The 12,874-nt window shown below is 38.3% G+C and overlaps 1 protein-coding gene across 1 annotated transcript in view; it reads left to right on the forward strand.

Moving 5' to 3' along the window:
• Positions 1-12,874, forward strand: part of CNTN5 (contactin 5) — a 1,383,122-nt gene that overhangs the window by 1,274,063 nt on the left and 96,185 nt on the right. Inside the window, exon 18 of the mRNA XM_012454882.2 lies at positions 10,582-10,731. Coding sequence (XP_012310305.1) covers positions 10,582-10,731 — 150 coding nt within the window. The remainder of the gene's footprint in view (positions 1-10,581; positions 10,732-12,874) is intronic.

Raw genomic sequence — 12,874 nt, forward strand, 5'->3', positions numbered from 1 at the left:
GCAGAAAAACACAGCATGAGAACTTTGTGAAGCATCACAGCATGAGAACATTGTGAAGCATGCACAGGTATCAATAGCCAAATCAATCAAGCAGCAGAAAGGATATCAGAGATTGAAGTTCAACTTAATGAAATAAAATGTGAAGACAAGATTAGAGAAAAAAGAATGAAAGGGAACAAACAAAGCCTCTAAGAAACATGGGACTATGTGAAAAGACCAAACCTATGTTTGATTGGTGTACCTAAATGCGATGGGGAGAATGAAACCAAGTTGGAAAACACTCTTTAGGATATTATCTAGGAGAACTTCCCAACCTAGCAAGACAGGCCTACATTCAAATTCAAGAAATACAGAAAACACCACAAAGATACTCCTCAAAAAGAGCAACCCCAAGACACATAATCATCAGATTCACCAAGGCTCAAATGAAGGAAAAAATGTTAAGGGCAGCCAGAGAGAAAGCTCAGGATACCCACAAAGGGAAGCCCATCAGAATGACACTGGTGCAGAAACCTTAGAAGCCAGAAGAGAGTGGGGGCCAATATTCAACATTCTTAAGGAAAAGAATTTGCAACCCAGAATTTCATATCCAGCCAAACTAAGCTTCATAAGTGAAGGAGAAATAAAATCCTTTACAGACAAGCAAATGCTGAGGGATTCTGTCCCCACCAGGCCTGCCTTACAAGAGCTCCTGAAGGAAGCACTAAATATGGAAAGGAGAAACCAGTACCATCCACTGAAAAAACATACCAAATTGTAAAGACCATCGACACTATGAAGAAACTGTATCAACTAACAGGCAAAGTAACCAGCTAGCATCATACTGACAGGATCAAATTCACACATAAATATATTAACCTTAAATGTCAATGAGCTAAATGCCCCAATTAAAAGACAAAGACTGGCAAATTGGATAAAGAATCCAAACCCATCAGTGTACTGTATTTAGGAGACCCATCTCGCATGCAAAGACAAACATAGGTTCAAAATAAAGGGATGGAGGAATAATTACTAACCAAATGGAAAGTTAAAAAAAAAGAAAGCAAAGGTTACAATTCTAATCTCTAAATAAAACAGTCTTTAAACCAGCAAAGATCAAAACACACAAAGAAGGGCATTATATAATGGTAAAAGGATCAATGCAAGAAGAGCTAACAATCGTAAATATATATGCACCCAGTACAGGAGCTCCAATATCCATAAAGCAAGTTCTTAGAGACCTACAAAGAGACTTTGACTCCAACACAGTAATAGTGGGAGACTTTTAACAACCCACTGTCAATGTGAGACAGATTAATGAGACAGAAAATTAACAAGGATACTGAGGACATGAACTCAGCTCTGGACCAAGCAGACCTAATAGACATCTACAGAACTCTCCACACCAAATCAACAGTATATACATTCTTCTCAGTTTTGCACTGCATTTATTCTAAAATTGACCATGTAATTGGAAATAAAATACTCCTCAGCAAATGCAAACAAATGGAAAGTATAACAAACAGTCTTTCAGACCACAGTGCAATCAAATTAGAACTCAGGATTAAGAAACTCACTCAAAACTGCACAACTACATGGAAACTGAACAACCTGATCCTGAATGACTACTGGGTAAATAACAAAAGAAAGACAGAAATAAGCAAGTTCTTTGAAATCAATGAGAACAAAGTCACAACATTCTAGAATCTGTGGGACACAGCTAAAGCAGTGTTTACAGAAAAATTTATAGCACTAAATACCCAGAGGAGAAAGCAGGAAAGATCTAAAATCGACACCCAAATATCACAATTTAAAGAACTAGAAAAGCAAGAGCAAACAAATTCAAAGGCTAACAGAAGATAAGAAATAACTAAGATCATAGCAGTACTGAAGGAGATAGAGACATGAAAAGCCCTTCAAAAAAATCAATGAATCCAGGAGCTGGTTTTTTGAAAAGATTAACAAAATAGACCACTATACAGACTAATAAAGAAGAAAAGAGAAAAGAATCAAGTAGACACAATAAAAAATGATAAACAGGATTTCACCACCAATCCCACAGAAATACAAACTACCATCAGAGAATACTATAAACACCTCAACACAAATAAACTGGAAAATCTAGAAGAAATAGATAAATTCCTGGACACATAAACCCGCCCAAGACTAAACAAGGAAGAAGTTGAATTCCTGAAGAGACCAATAACAAGTTTTGAAACAGCAATTTATAGCCTACCAACCAAGAAAAGTCCAGGACCAGGCAGATTCACAGCAGAATTCTACCAGAGGTACAAAGAGGAGCTGGTACCATTCCTTCTGAAACTGTTCCAAACAACAGAAAAGTATGGAATCCTCCCTAACTCACTTTATGAGGCCAGTGACATACAACAAAAACTGGCAGAGACACAACAACAAAAAATTTTAGCCAATATCCCTGATGAATATCGATGTGAAAATCCTCAAAATACTGGCAAACCAAGTTCAGCAGCTCATCAAAAAGCTTGTCCACCACAGTCAAGTCAGCTTCATCCCTGGGATGCAAGGCTGGTTCAACATACACTAATCAATAAACGTAATCCATCACATAAGAGAACCAATGACAAAAACCACATGGTTATCTTAATAGATGCAGAAAAGACCTTTGACAAAATTTAACATCCCATCATACTAAAAACTCTCAGTAAACTAGGCATTGATGGAACATATCTCAAAATAATAAGAGCTATTTATGACACACCCACAGCCAATATCATAGTGAATGGGCAAAAGTGTGAAGCATTTCCTTTGAAAACAAACACAAGACAAGGATGCCCACTGTCACCACTCCTATTCAATATAATATTGGAAATTCTGGCCAAGCCAATCCAGCAAGAAAATAAATAAAGTGTATTCACATAGGAAGAGAGGAAATCAAATTGTCTGTTTGCAGATGACATGATTGCATATTTAGAAGACCCCATCGTCTCAGCCCAAAATCTTCTGAAACTCATAAGCAACTTCAGCAGGGTCTCAGGATACAAAATCAGTGTGCAAATATCACAAGCATTCCTATACACCAATAACAGACAAACAGAGAGCCAAATCATGAGTGAACTCCCATTCACAATTGCCACAAAGTGAATAAAATACCTAAGAATACAACTAACAAGGGATGTGAAGGACCTCTTCAAGGAGAACTACAAATCGCTGCTCAAGGAAATAAGAGAGGACACAAATGAAAAAACTTTCCATGCTAATGGATAGGAAGAATTAATATTGTGAAAATGGCCATACTGCCCAAAGTAATTTATAGATTCAGTGTTATCCCCTCAAACTACTATTGACTTTCTTCACAGAAATAGAAAAAAAACACTTTAAACTTCATATGGAACCAAAAGAGAGCCCACATAGCCAAGACAATCCTTAGCAAAAAGAACAAAGCTGGAGGCATCATGCTGCTGGACTTCAAGCTATACTACAAGACTACAGTAACCAAAACAGCATGGTACTGGTACAAAACAGACATATAGACCAATGGAACAGAACCAAGGCCTAAGAAATAACACCACACATCTACAATCATCTGATGTTTGACAAACTTGACAAAAACAAGGAATGGGGAAAGATTTTCTATTTACTAAATGGTGTTGGGAAAACTGGCTAGCCATATGCAGAAAACTGAAACTGGACCCCTTCCTTATGCCTTATCCAAAAATTAACTCAAGGTGGATTAAATAATTAAATGTAAAACCTTAAACCATAAAAACTCTAGAAGAAAACCTAGGAAATACCATTTAGGACATAGGCCTGGGCAAACACTTCACGACCAAAGCACCAAAAGCAATGGCAACAAAAGCCATAACTGACAAATGTGATCTAATTAAACTAAAGAACTTCTGCACAGCAAAAGAAAATATCATCAGGGTGAACAGGCAAGCTACAGAAGAGGAGAAAATTTTTGCAGTCTACCCTTCTGACAAAGGGCTGATATCCAGAATCTACAAAGAACTTAAACAAATTTACAAAAAAAAAAAAAAAACTTCAAAAAGTGGGCAAAGGATATGAACACACACTTTTCATGTGGCCAGAAAAACACCTGAAAAAAAAGCCCATCATCACTGCTCATTAGAGAAATGCAAATCAAAACCACAGTAAGATACTATCTTATGCCAGTTAGAATGTCAATCATTAAAAAGTCAAGAAACAACAAATGCTGGAGAGAATGTGAAGAAATAGGAAAACTTTAACACTGGTGGTGGGAGTGTAAAGTAGTTCAACCATTGTGGAAGACAGTGTGGCAATTCCTCAAGGATCTAGAACCAGAAATACCATTTGACCCAGCAATCCCATTATGGGGTATATACCCATGGATTATAAATCATTCTGCTATAAAGACACATGCACACGTATGTTTATTGCAGCACTGGTCACAATAGCAACGACTTGGAAGCAACCCAAATGTCCATCAATAAGAGACTGGATAAAGAAAATGTGGCACATATACACCATGGAATAGTATACAGCCATAAAAAGGATGAGTTCACGTGCTTTGTGGGGACATGGATGAAGCTGGAAACCATCATTCTCAGCAAACTAACATAGGAACAGAAAACCAAACACCACATGTTCTCACTCATAAGTGGAGGTGAAGAATAAGAACACATGGACACAGGGAAGGAAACTTCACACACCAGGGCCTTTAAGGGGGTGTGGGGTTAGGGGAGGGATAGCATTAGAAGAAATACCTAATGTAGATGACAGGTTGATGGGTGCAGTAAACCGCCATGACATCTATATACCTATGTAACAAACCTGCACATTCTGCACATGTATCCCAGAACTTAAAGTATAATAAAAGAAAATCTTTTTTTTTTTTTTGAGAAGTTTTGCTCTTGTTACCCAGGCTGGAGTGCAATGGCGCGATCTCGGCTCACCGCAACCTCCGTCTCCTGGGTTCAGACAATTCTCTTGCCTCAGCCTCCTGAGTACCTGGGATTACAGGCACGTGCCACCATGCCCAGTTAATTTTTTGTATTTTTAGTAGAGACAGGGTTTCACCATGTTGACCAGGATGGTCTCGGTCTCTTGACCTCGTGATCCACCCGCCTCGGCCTCCCAAAGTGCTGGGATTACAGGCGTGAGCCACCGGGCCCGGCCTATTGATGGTTTTAAGATTCACTGGTACTTGAAGGCTATTTGTTTCTAATCTCAAGACTTCTGTGCTTATACATTCCTTTCTGACTCTTGGAGCTCTGTTTCCTTCATCCCATTTCTTCATGTCCTCTCCAGCATCTGTTGTTTCCTTTTTTTTTTTTTAAGATAGAATCTCGCTCTGCCACCCAGGCTGGAGTGCCGTGGCACAATCTTGGCTCACTGCAACCTCTACCTCCCAGGTTCAAGTGATTCTGCTGCTTCAGACTCCTGAGTAGCTGGGACTACAGGTGCTTACCACCCCATCCAGCAAATTTTTTGTATTTTTTACCGAGATGGGGTTTCACTGTATTAGCCAACATGGTCTCAATCTCCTGACCTCATGATACACCTGCCAAGGCTCCCAAAGTGCTGGGATTACAGGCGTGAGTCACTGCATCTGGCCTGTTTCCTGACTTTTTAATGATCTCCATTGTAACTGGTGTGAGGTGGTATCTTATTGTGGTTTTGATTTTCATTTCTCTAATGACCAGTGACGATGAGCTTTGTTTTACATGTTTGTTGGCCACATAAATGTCCTCTTTTGAGAAGTGTCTGTTCATATCCTTCACCCACTTTTTGATGGGGTTGTTTTCTTGTAAATTTGTTTAGGTTTTTTGTAGACTCTGGATATTAGCCCTTTGTCAGATGGATAGATTTCAAAATTTTTCTCTCATTCTGTAGATTGCCTGTTTACTCTGATGATAGCTTCTTTTGCTGTGCAGCAGCTCTTTAATTTAATTAGAGCTCATCTATCGATTTTAACTTTTGTTGCTATTGCTTTTGGTGTTTTAGTCATGAAGTCTTTGCCCATGCCTATGTCCTAAATGGTATTGCCTAGGTTTTCTTCTAGGGTTTTTGTGGTTTTAAGTCTTACATTTAAGTCTTTAATCTTGATGGGGATATTTCGGAGCATTCTTTTTAATTCAATTCAGTAAGAAGAATACTTCTAAAAACCCTACAACTGTGCTGTATTTATGTGAAAAAAAGTTCTCCAGAAAAAGATTTCTATAACTGATGAATTGTATTTACCCTTCATGGTGCTCCAGCTCTCCCTGGATGTGTCCTCTTCTAACTCATTTCTCCAAAACCCAGGATTAATTGCAGCTATTGGCAGAGGCATGCTGTCCTCAAGGCAAACCGGATGAAGAAGTGTCCTCATCACAAGGCTTGCATACTCCAAAATAGCTCTTTTAGAAGCTTCCTATAATACCACGCTCATTCTCAGCACAATTTCATTCATGCCTATGATGAGGAAGGAAGTCTGTCTGGAGCCACACCAGCTCCACCGGTTCATGGGCCTTTTGCTTTGATAGTTGCTTCCTCAATCTAAATTAATTTCAGTCAAAATAAACTCTAATTTTAAAATACCCATAAAAAATGAATCTGGAGTTTAAACTCGTTGATATAGTTAGTGCAATTGATACTCTCCTATTTGAAAAGCATTTAAAATACATCAAAATGGACAGAAAAAATAGTGCGCTTCTCATTTTTGGCAAATAAAGTCGGAGGTTCCACATGAACCCTCTAGCTGAGCACATCTTGGAATTAAGAATACTGACTCCTGCAAATGAGACTAAAATGTAAATAAGTGTTTATTTTGAAAAATAAGTATGCAAACAGTCATAACAAATAATTTCACTTGCCATCCCCTTTTCCATTCAAGCAAATGGCTTTTGATTTAGAAACCTGACTTTCTTTTTTACACTGCTGAGAAGCATTAGCTGACGTAGTTTGTGATTATGTCAACTCAGGAATATTAAATTGCCTAGAATCATAGAATTCATTGGTCTTTGTTTACTTAACTCAGACATGCTTCTTAAATATTCTTCTATCAGTGGATATGTCTTCTATCTGTGGCTATGCTTTCCACAGATTGATTGGTTAAAATTTTCAACTGAACACATTTATTTAGTATTTTATTAAATTGTTGGCTGGGGGAGGCCGAGGTGGGTGGATCACGAGGTCAAGAGATCGAGACCATCCTGGTAAACATGGTGAAACCCCATCTCTACTAATACAAAAAATTAGCTGGGCATGGTGACGCATGCCTGTAATCCCAGCTACTCAGGAGGCTGAGGCAAGAGAATTGCCTGAACCCAGGAGGCGGAGGTTGCGGTGAGCCGAGATCACACTATTGCACTCCAGCCTGGGTAACAAGAGCAAAACTCCGTCTCAAAAAAAAAAAACAAAAAAAAACTGTTGGCTGGGTGTGATGGCTCATACTTGTCATCTCAGTACTTTGGAAGATCCTGAGGTGGCAGAATCACTTAGGGCCAGGAGATTGACATCAGCCTGAACAACAGAATGAGATCTTGTTTCAAAATAAATAGTCTTAGATGTGATTCTTTTGCTTGCAAAAGCATTTCAACAAGATGCTTTCCCTGAGTCAATAAAAGGTCCTCCACTGTCTTTAGCTGCTGTCATGTTCTTTCTGATGCACAATGTTTTCTTTGAAACCAAGTTGTCCCTAAAGTTCTAGAAATAATATATTTATAAAAAGATGCTGCAAGACTTTTAAAATACTTTGGTATAAATCCTCCATTATCCTTAATCTCCACAATACTGCAGTTCAAATCAAAATCCTGATTATATAAAAAAGGAAGTTTTTACTTTCTTTTATATTGTATTTTATTTCATCAAAAATAATAATACCTTCAATTCATTGATGGTTTTATGACAGAGGTCATAAAAGTGGTCAGAATTTGACACTATTTGGAAGGCAGACTCCACAGAATTTGCTCACAAACTAGATGTAAACAGTATGCGAGAAAAAGAATTCAAGAATGACTGTAAGATTTTTGACCTAAGTTAAGAATGGAATACCGATAAGTGACATGGAGAGGCCTGAAAACCCTTCATGATTGCAACAGACTGGGTAGAAATGGGCTAAGGAGTTCAATTTGAGACACATTAACTTGATATATCTATTAGACGTCCAAATGGGATTTCAGGGTGGCATTTGAGTATATAAGTATGGTGTTTAAGTGAGAGATTTAGCATAAAGTTGTAAATCAGAAAATTATTGGCATATAAATATTTTAAAACATGAGACTTTATGTAAACTCCAAGAAAGTAAGTATAAAATAAAGAAGAAAAAGTATGAAAATAACTCCCTGGAGCATTGTAACAGAAGTTGTGGAGAACAGAATCAGCCAAAGGAGGCAGAATGAAAGCAATCACTGAGGTAAAAGGAAAGCCAAAATAGTATCACGCCATGGAAGACAAAGGAATAAAGCCTATCAAAGAAAAGGGCCTAATGAACGGTGTTCAATGCTGCCAATATGTTCAGTAAAGTAAAGACTGGAAATTGATCATTAGTTTTCGCTATCTGGAGGTCACTGGTAGCCTTGACAATAGCAGTTGTGATGTAATCATAGGCATCAGCATCAAAGTCTAACCAGAATGAGTTCCAGAGAGAATAGGAGAAAAATTAATACAAACAACTCTTCCAAGAAACTTTTCTGGCAAGATAAGTGAAGATGTCAACGTAGTTTGAAGTCACAGATGCCATAATGTTCTAATGAACTGGAATGGGACTTGGGAGAAAGAAAGGAGTCCAGGATGGACGGAAGATTTGGGCTACATCTGTAAGAAAGCAATTGTCATTCTCTGGATACAAATACTGCACTAATCTATTAAAATAATGTCTATTAATAATATGCCATTGAACACATGAGTATGCAATCTAGGGAAGAGGTTCATTAAAATATTAGAGTTATCAATATAGAGGATATTTAAAACCATGAGACTGGATAAATCACCATGGAGTAAAAAATGGAAAACAGTAGAACCAAGTTGCATCAGAAAGACAAAAAGAAGTCAGCAATGGAGACTGATAAGGCATAGTCAGGTGGGAGAGAGACACAGGTTAAGTTTTGAAGTGCTTCAAAGGATGATCAACAGTGTCAAAGGATGACTACAGTTCAAGTAAGATGAGTAACAGAGATCTGGCCATAAGGTTTCAGTAACAGAGACCATTCATTGGTAATCTTGACAGAAGCCGGTATGATGGAAAACTGGGGGTAAGAGCCTGACTGGCACGGGTTCAAGACAGAACAGAAGAAAAGTGTATTGCTCAGTTGCCAGTGCAGCAAGATTTTTTTTTCCATGTCTTCATGTCATTGCTTAAAAAAAAATCATCAGCTCTGCAGTGCTGTGAGATTTGTCAGGCAGCCCACACTGCCTTTGCTCTGAGCATTCACTTTTCACAGAGCTGCTTATTCGGTAACATTCTTTTGATACCTTTCACAAGAGATTTTCATGGAAAATTCAAGGTGACTTCATCCCACCTTGCTGTAATAAAACAGAAATAAAACAGAGCCAACTCCCACCCTTGGCTCTACTGCCATGCCTACAAAGAAATCCAACACTGATACAAATCCAGAAGATCTTTGCATGTTGTAAGGGACATTCTCCACGTTCTGCCTTTTAACTCCTGTAACAAATACTTAGAAACATTTTCTAGACAGTAGAGATGAGTAAACAAGAAAAGCAGTCCCAAATAGAGCATATAAGCCATGTGAAAATACTTCGCTAATGGTAATTGTATTGAAAACAATTTTATGCTCTGACAAAAATGTAAATGTAGTTCAAAACTCACTCTAAGGAGAAGTCAGTGTTTCTACTCAGATACCACAAACTGGTTTTGTTGTTTTGGGTTTTTTGTTTTGTTGTTGTTGTTGTTGAGACAAGAGTCTTGCTCTGTAGCCCAGGCTGGAGTGTAGTGGTGCGATCTCGATCTCAGCTCACTGCAACTTCTGCCTCCCAGATTCAAGCGATTCTCCTGCCCCAGCCTCCCGAGTAGCTGGGATTACAGGTTCACGCCGTAACACCTGGCTAACTTTTTGTATTTTAGTAGAAACAGGGTTTCACTGTGTTGCCCAGGCTGGTCTCAAACTCCTGAGCTCAGGGAATTTTCCCACCTTGGCCTCCCAAAGTGCTATGATTACAGGCGTGAGCAACCACGCTGAGCCACAAACTGTATTTTTAAATTAGAAAGACATATTCTTAATTTACTGCTTGGAATTACCAAGTGACTAAACATGTTCGCCAGAACTAGGAAAGCAAACTGCTCAAGAAATTTCCTAGAAATTGAAAGAAAACTTTAAATTATAGTTCCAATTGGCCCTTTATCTAGGGCTCAGGGGTTGATGAAATAATTATTAGTGTAGACAATGTCAAGTTTTGTATAAAGATAAAATAAAAGAGTTCTAATTAACTCCAGCAAGCTTTGACATATGTGAGTGCTTACTCCTGAAGATTGCTTTTTATTTTACTAATGACACTGAAGGCAACACCATGACATGACCACATGTTGTGAGGAAAGGTGCATTAGCCTGCTGATGGTGTCAGTAGCGTGATATTCTTGATTGCCATTTGTAGCATGTTTCCAGTCTTCCTAATGACATGAAATTTCCTTCCTTTCTATAGTCCCAGAAATCATAACAGGGGACATGGAGTCAGCCATGGCTGTGGACCTAAATCCCTGGGTGGAATATGAATTTCGAGTTGTGGCCACCAACCTTATTGGAACAGGAGATCCAAGCACCCCATCTCGAATGATCCGCACAAATGAAGCAGGTAAAAATTTGAAAGAGTCAGACTGGATTTGGTGTACTTCTAATCATCTTGAAAGTGAGTTGAATTAGCCATGATTGCTCCATTGCTTGCCTGAGCATGATTTGTCTTGATTCATTTACCTAGACATCGTAACATTATTTTCTTTAAAATAATTATTCATTTAATTTGTTCTCAGAAATTTTTCTCCTCGTTTCCACAAATACAGCCATCTAAATGCTTCTGTTTTTGACCAATCTGTGCACTGATCTTCAGGTTACCACGAAACTGAAGCAGTTAATTCATTCTTCTAATAATACACTCATTCAATGTAGCATACCCATAAAATTCAGAGTAAATTGGCTCACCTTCTTTTTCTCCAGTGACACTCTAATTACAGTGTACTTCCTTAGAATTCTCTTATGTTATCTTTTACCACCAAACCCATATAAATTACAATTTGCAAAAAGTAAACATAGTCTTTCCTTGACTACTGCCTTCTTGAAGTTTATTGTAAAATAAATACCCATCTGCTCCTTGACTTGAAAACATAGCATTCTTCTCATCTTTTAGAAAAAGCATCTTTGATAAAATGTTTCTAATAACTGAGAAATTAACAGCTCTATTGAATTTTAAGATATCTTGCGTATCACCTGGAAGGAGCAGGAAATAAAGAAATAAGGAATACAGAAATTTTCTGAGTAGGTTTTTTATGACTTTGGACAAAGTCTATAAAAGATAGACTTTGTCTATCTTTTATGTCCCTCTAATATTGTATATTAAGAAAGTACCTGGTTACACATTTACTTAGGGGAACACACACGTTAATAGTGTTGATAAGAACAATATGAAAACAGTAAGAGAGAAAGAGGGAAGATCAGGGACAGGTACAGTGATGAAAAAATAACAAACACTAATGTTTTTATACTCGATAATATATCAGTCTCCAATAAAAATGCACTGAAAACGAAGATTTGTCTTATTTGTTCACTGTCCTATACTGGAACCGAGAACAGTGTTTGGTACTGGTACTCAACATGTCATATTTCTAAAGGGAACAATTTTTTTTTGTTTATATTGCCCTACACACACGAGTACATAGGTTAAACACACATGTATGTACAAGACTAAGAATTAACTGTGCCAATTTTGTATTATAGATTTGAACCAAAAACATGATTTTAGACCTCCAACAAATTAAACGAAGCTTATAATCATTAAAATAAACTATCAAAACATTTGACTTTTTCTCTAAAACATACTATGGTCCAGAAGTGTCGGGGTCACTTTCTCTGGGGTCTGTCCTGCAGACCCTGACTCAATGACGGATGAATAAAGTAAACTCACACACAGATATTATGCTTTCCCAGTTTGGCTGAGGGTCCACGGCTGCTTTACAGACTCCCTGGAGAGTGCTGTAAACAGCTGCAACCACCAGGCACAGAGACGTGCATTTATTTATTAAAGTTTAATTGACAAAGGTTGAGTCAACAACTTGTACAGAAAGATCAAGGGCCAGGTTCTGATGCCCAAAGCAAACACCATTAGTGGATAATATCGCTAGTCAACCTCCCCCTGAGAGGGGTATCCAGCTCAAAGGTTAGTTTTAAGACCACATGAGTAAACAAATTAGTTAGGTGAACTCCCCCACAAACTCTAGCTATTTACTTTACTTATTAACTAAATGTAAGGGGGATTTAGGCTGTCTTCAGCCAAAACTACTGAAACAATGAAAAAACTCTTAAGCCTTCCAAAAGGATTTGAGACTATAGTCTTATAACTTCCTCTATTATTTTTCCCTTAATATTTTTGCCACCACCTTGAATGAATTTCCCCACAGACGGATGGACGGACCGTTGGACAGATGAGCAGGCGTACAGATGGACAGATAAGAGGGTGGGCAGACGGATGGACGGGAGGGAGGGAGGGAGGAAGGGAGGGAGATGGAGGGGAGAAGGGGAGGAAGGAGAAAAGAAAAAGAAAAAAAATTTCAGGATAGCCCACTAGACTCAGAGAAGTGGAACAGCTCCTACTGAGGGACCCAGAAGACTGGCATGCTCCTAACAGATCTTCACAGGGAAGGCACTGAAAGTGAACAGAGGGAAGACACAGAGACTGGGCAGATCGGGGGAGAAAGGTGGGAACCCTACACAGGGCCACAGCACAC

Source organism: Aotus nancymaae, unplaced genomic scaffold, assembly GCF_030222135.1.
Source record: "Aotus nancymaae isolate 86718 unplaced genomic scaffold, 86718_ANA_hifiasm-v0.15.2.pri h1tg000012l, whole genome shotgun sequence".
Classification (NCBI taxonomy): domain Eukaryota; kingdom Metazoa; phylum Chordata; class Mammalia; order Primates; family Aotidae; genus Aotus; species Aotus nancymaae.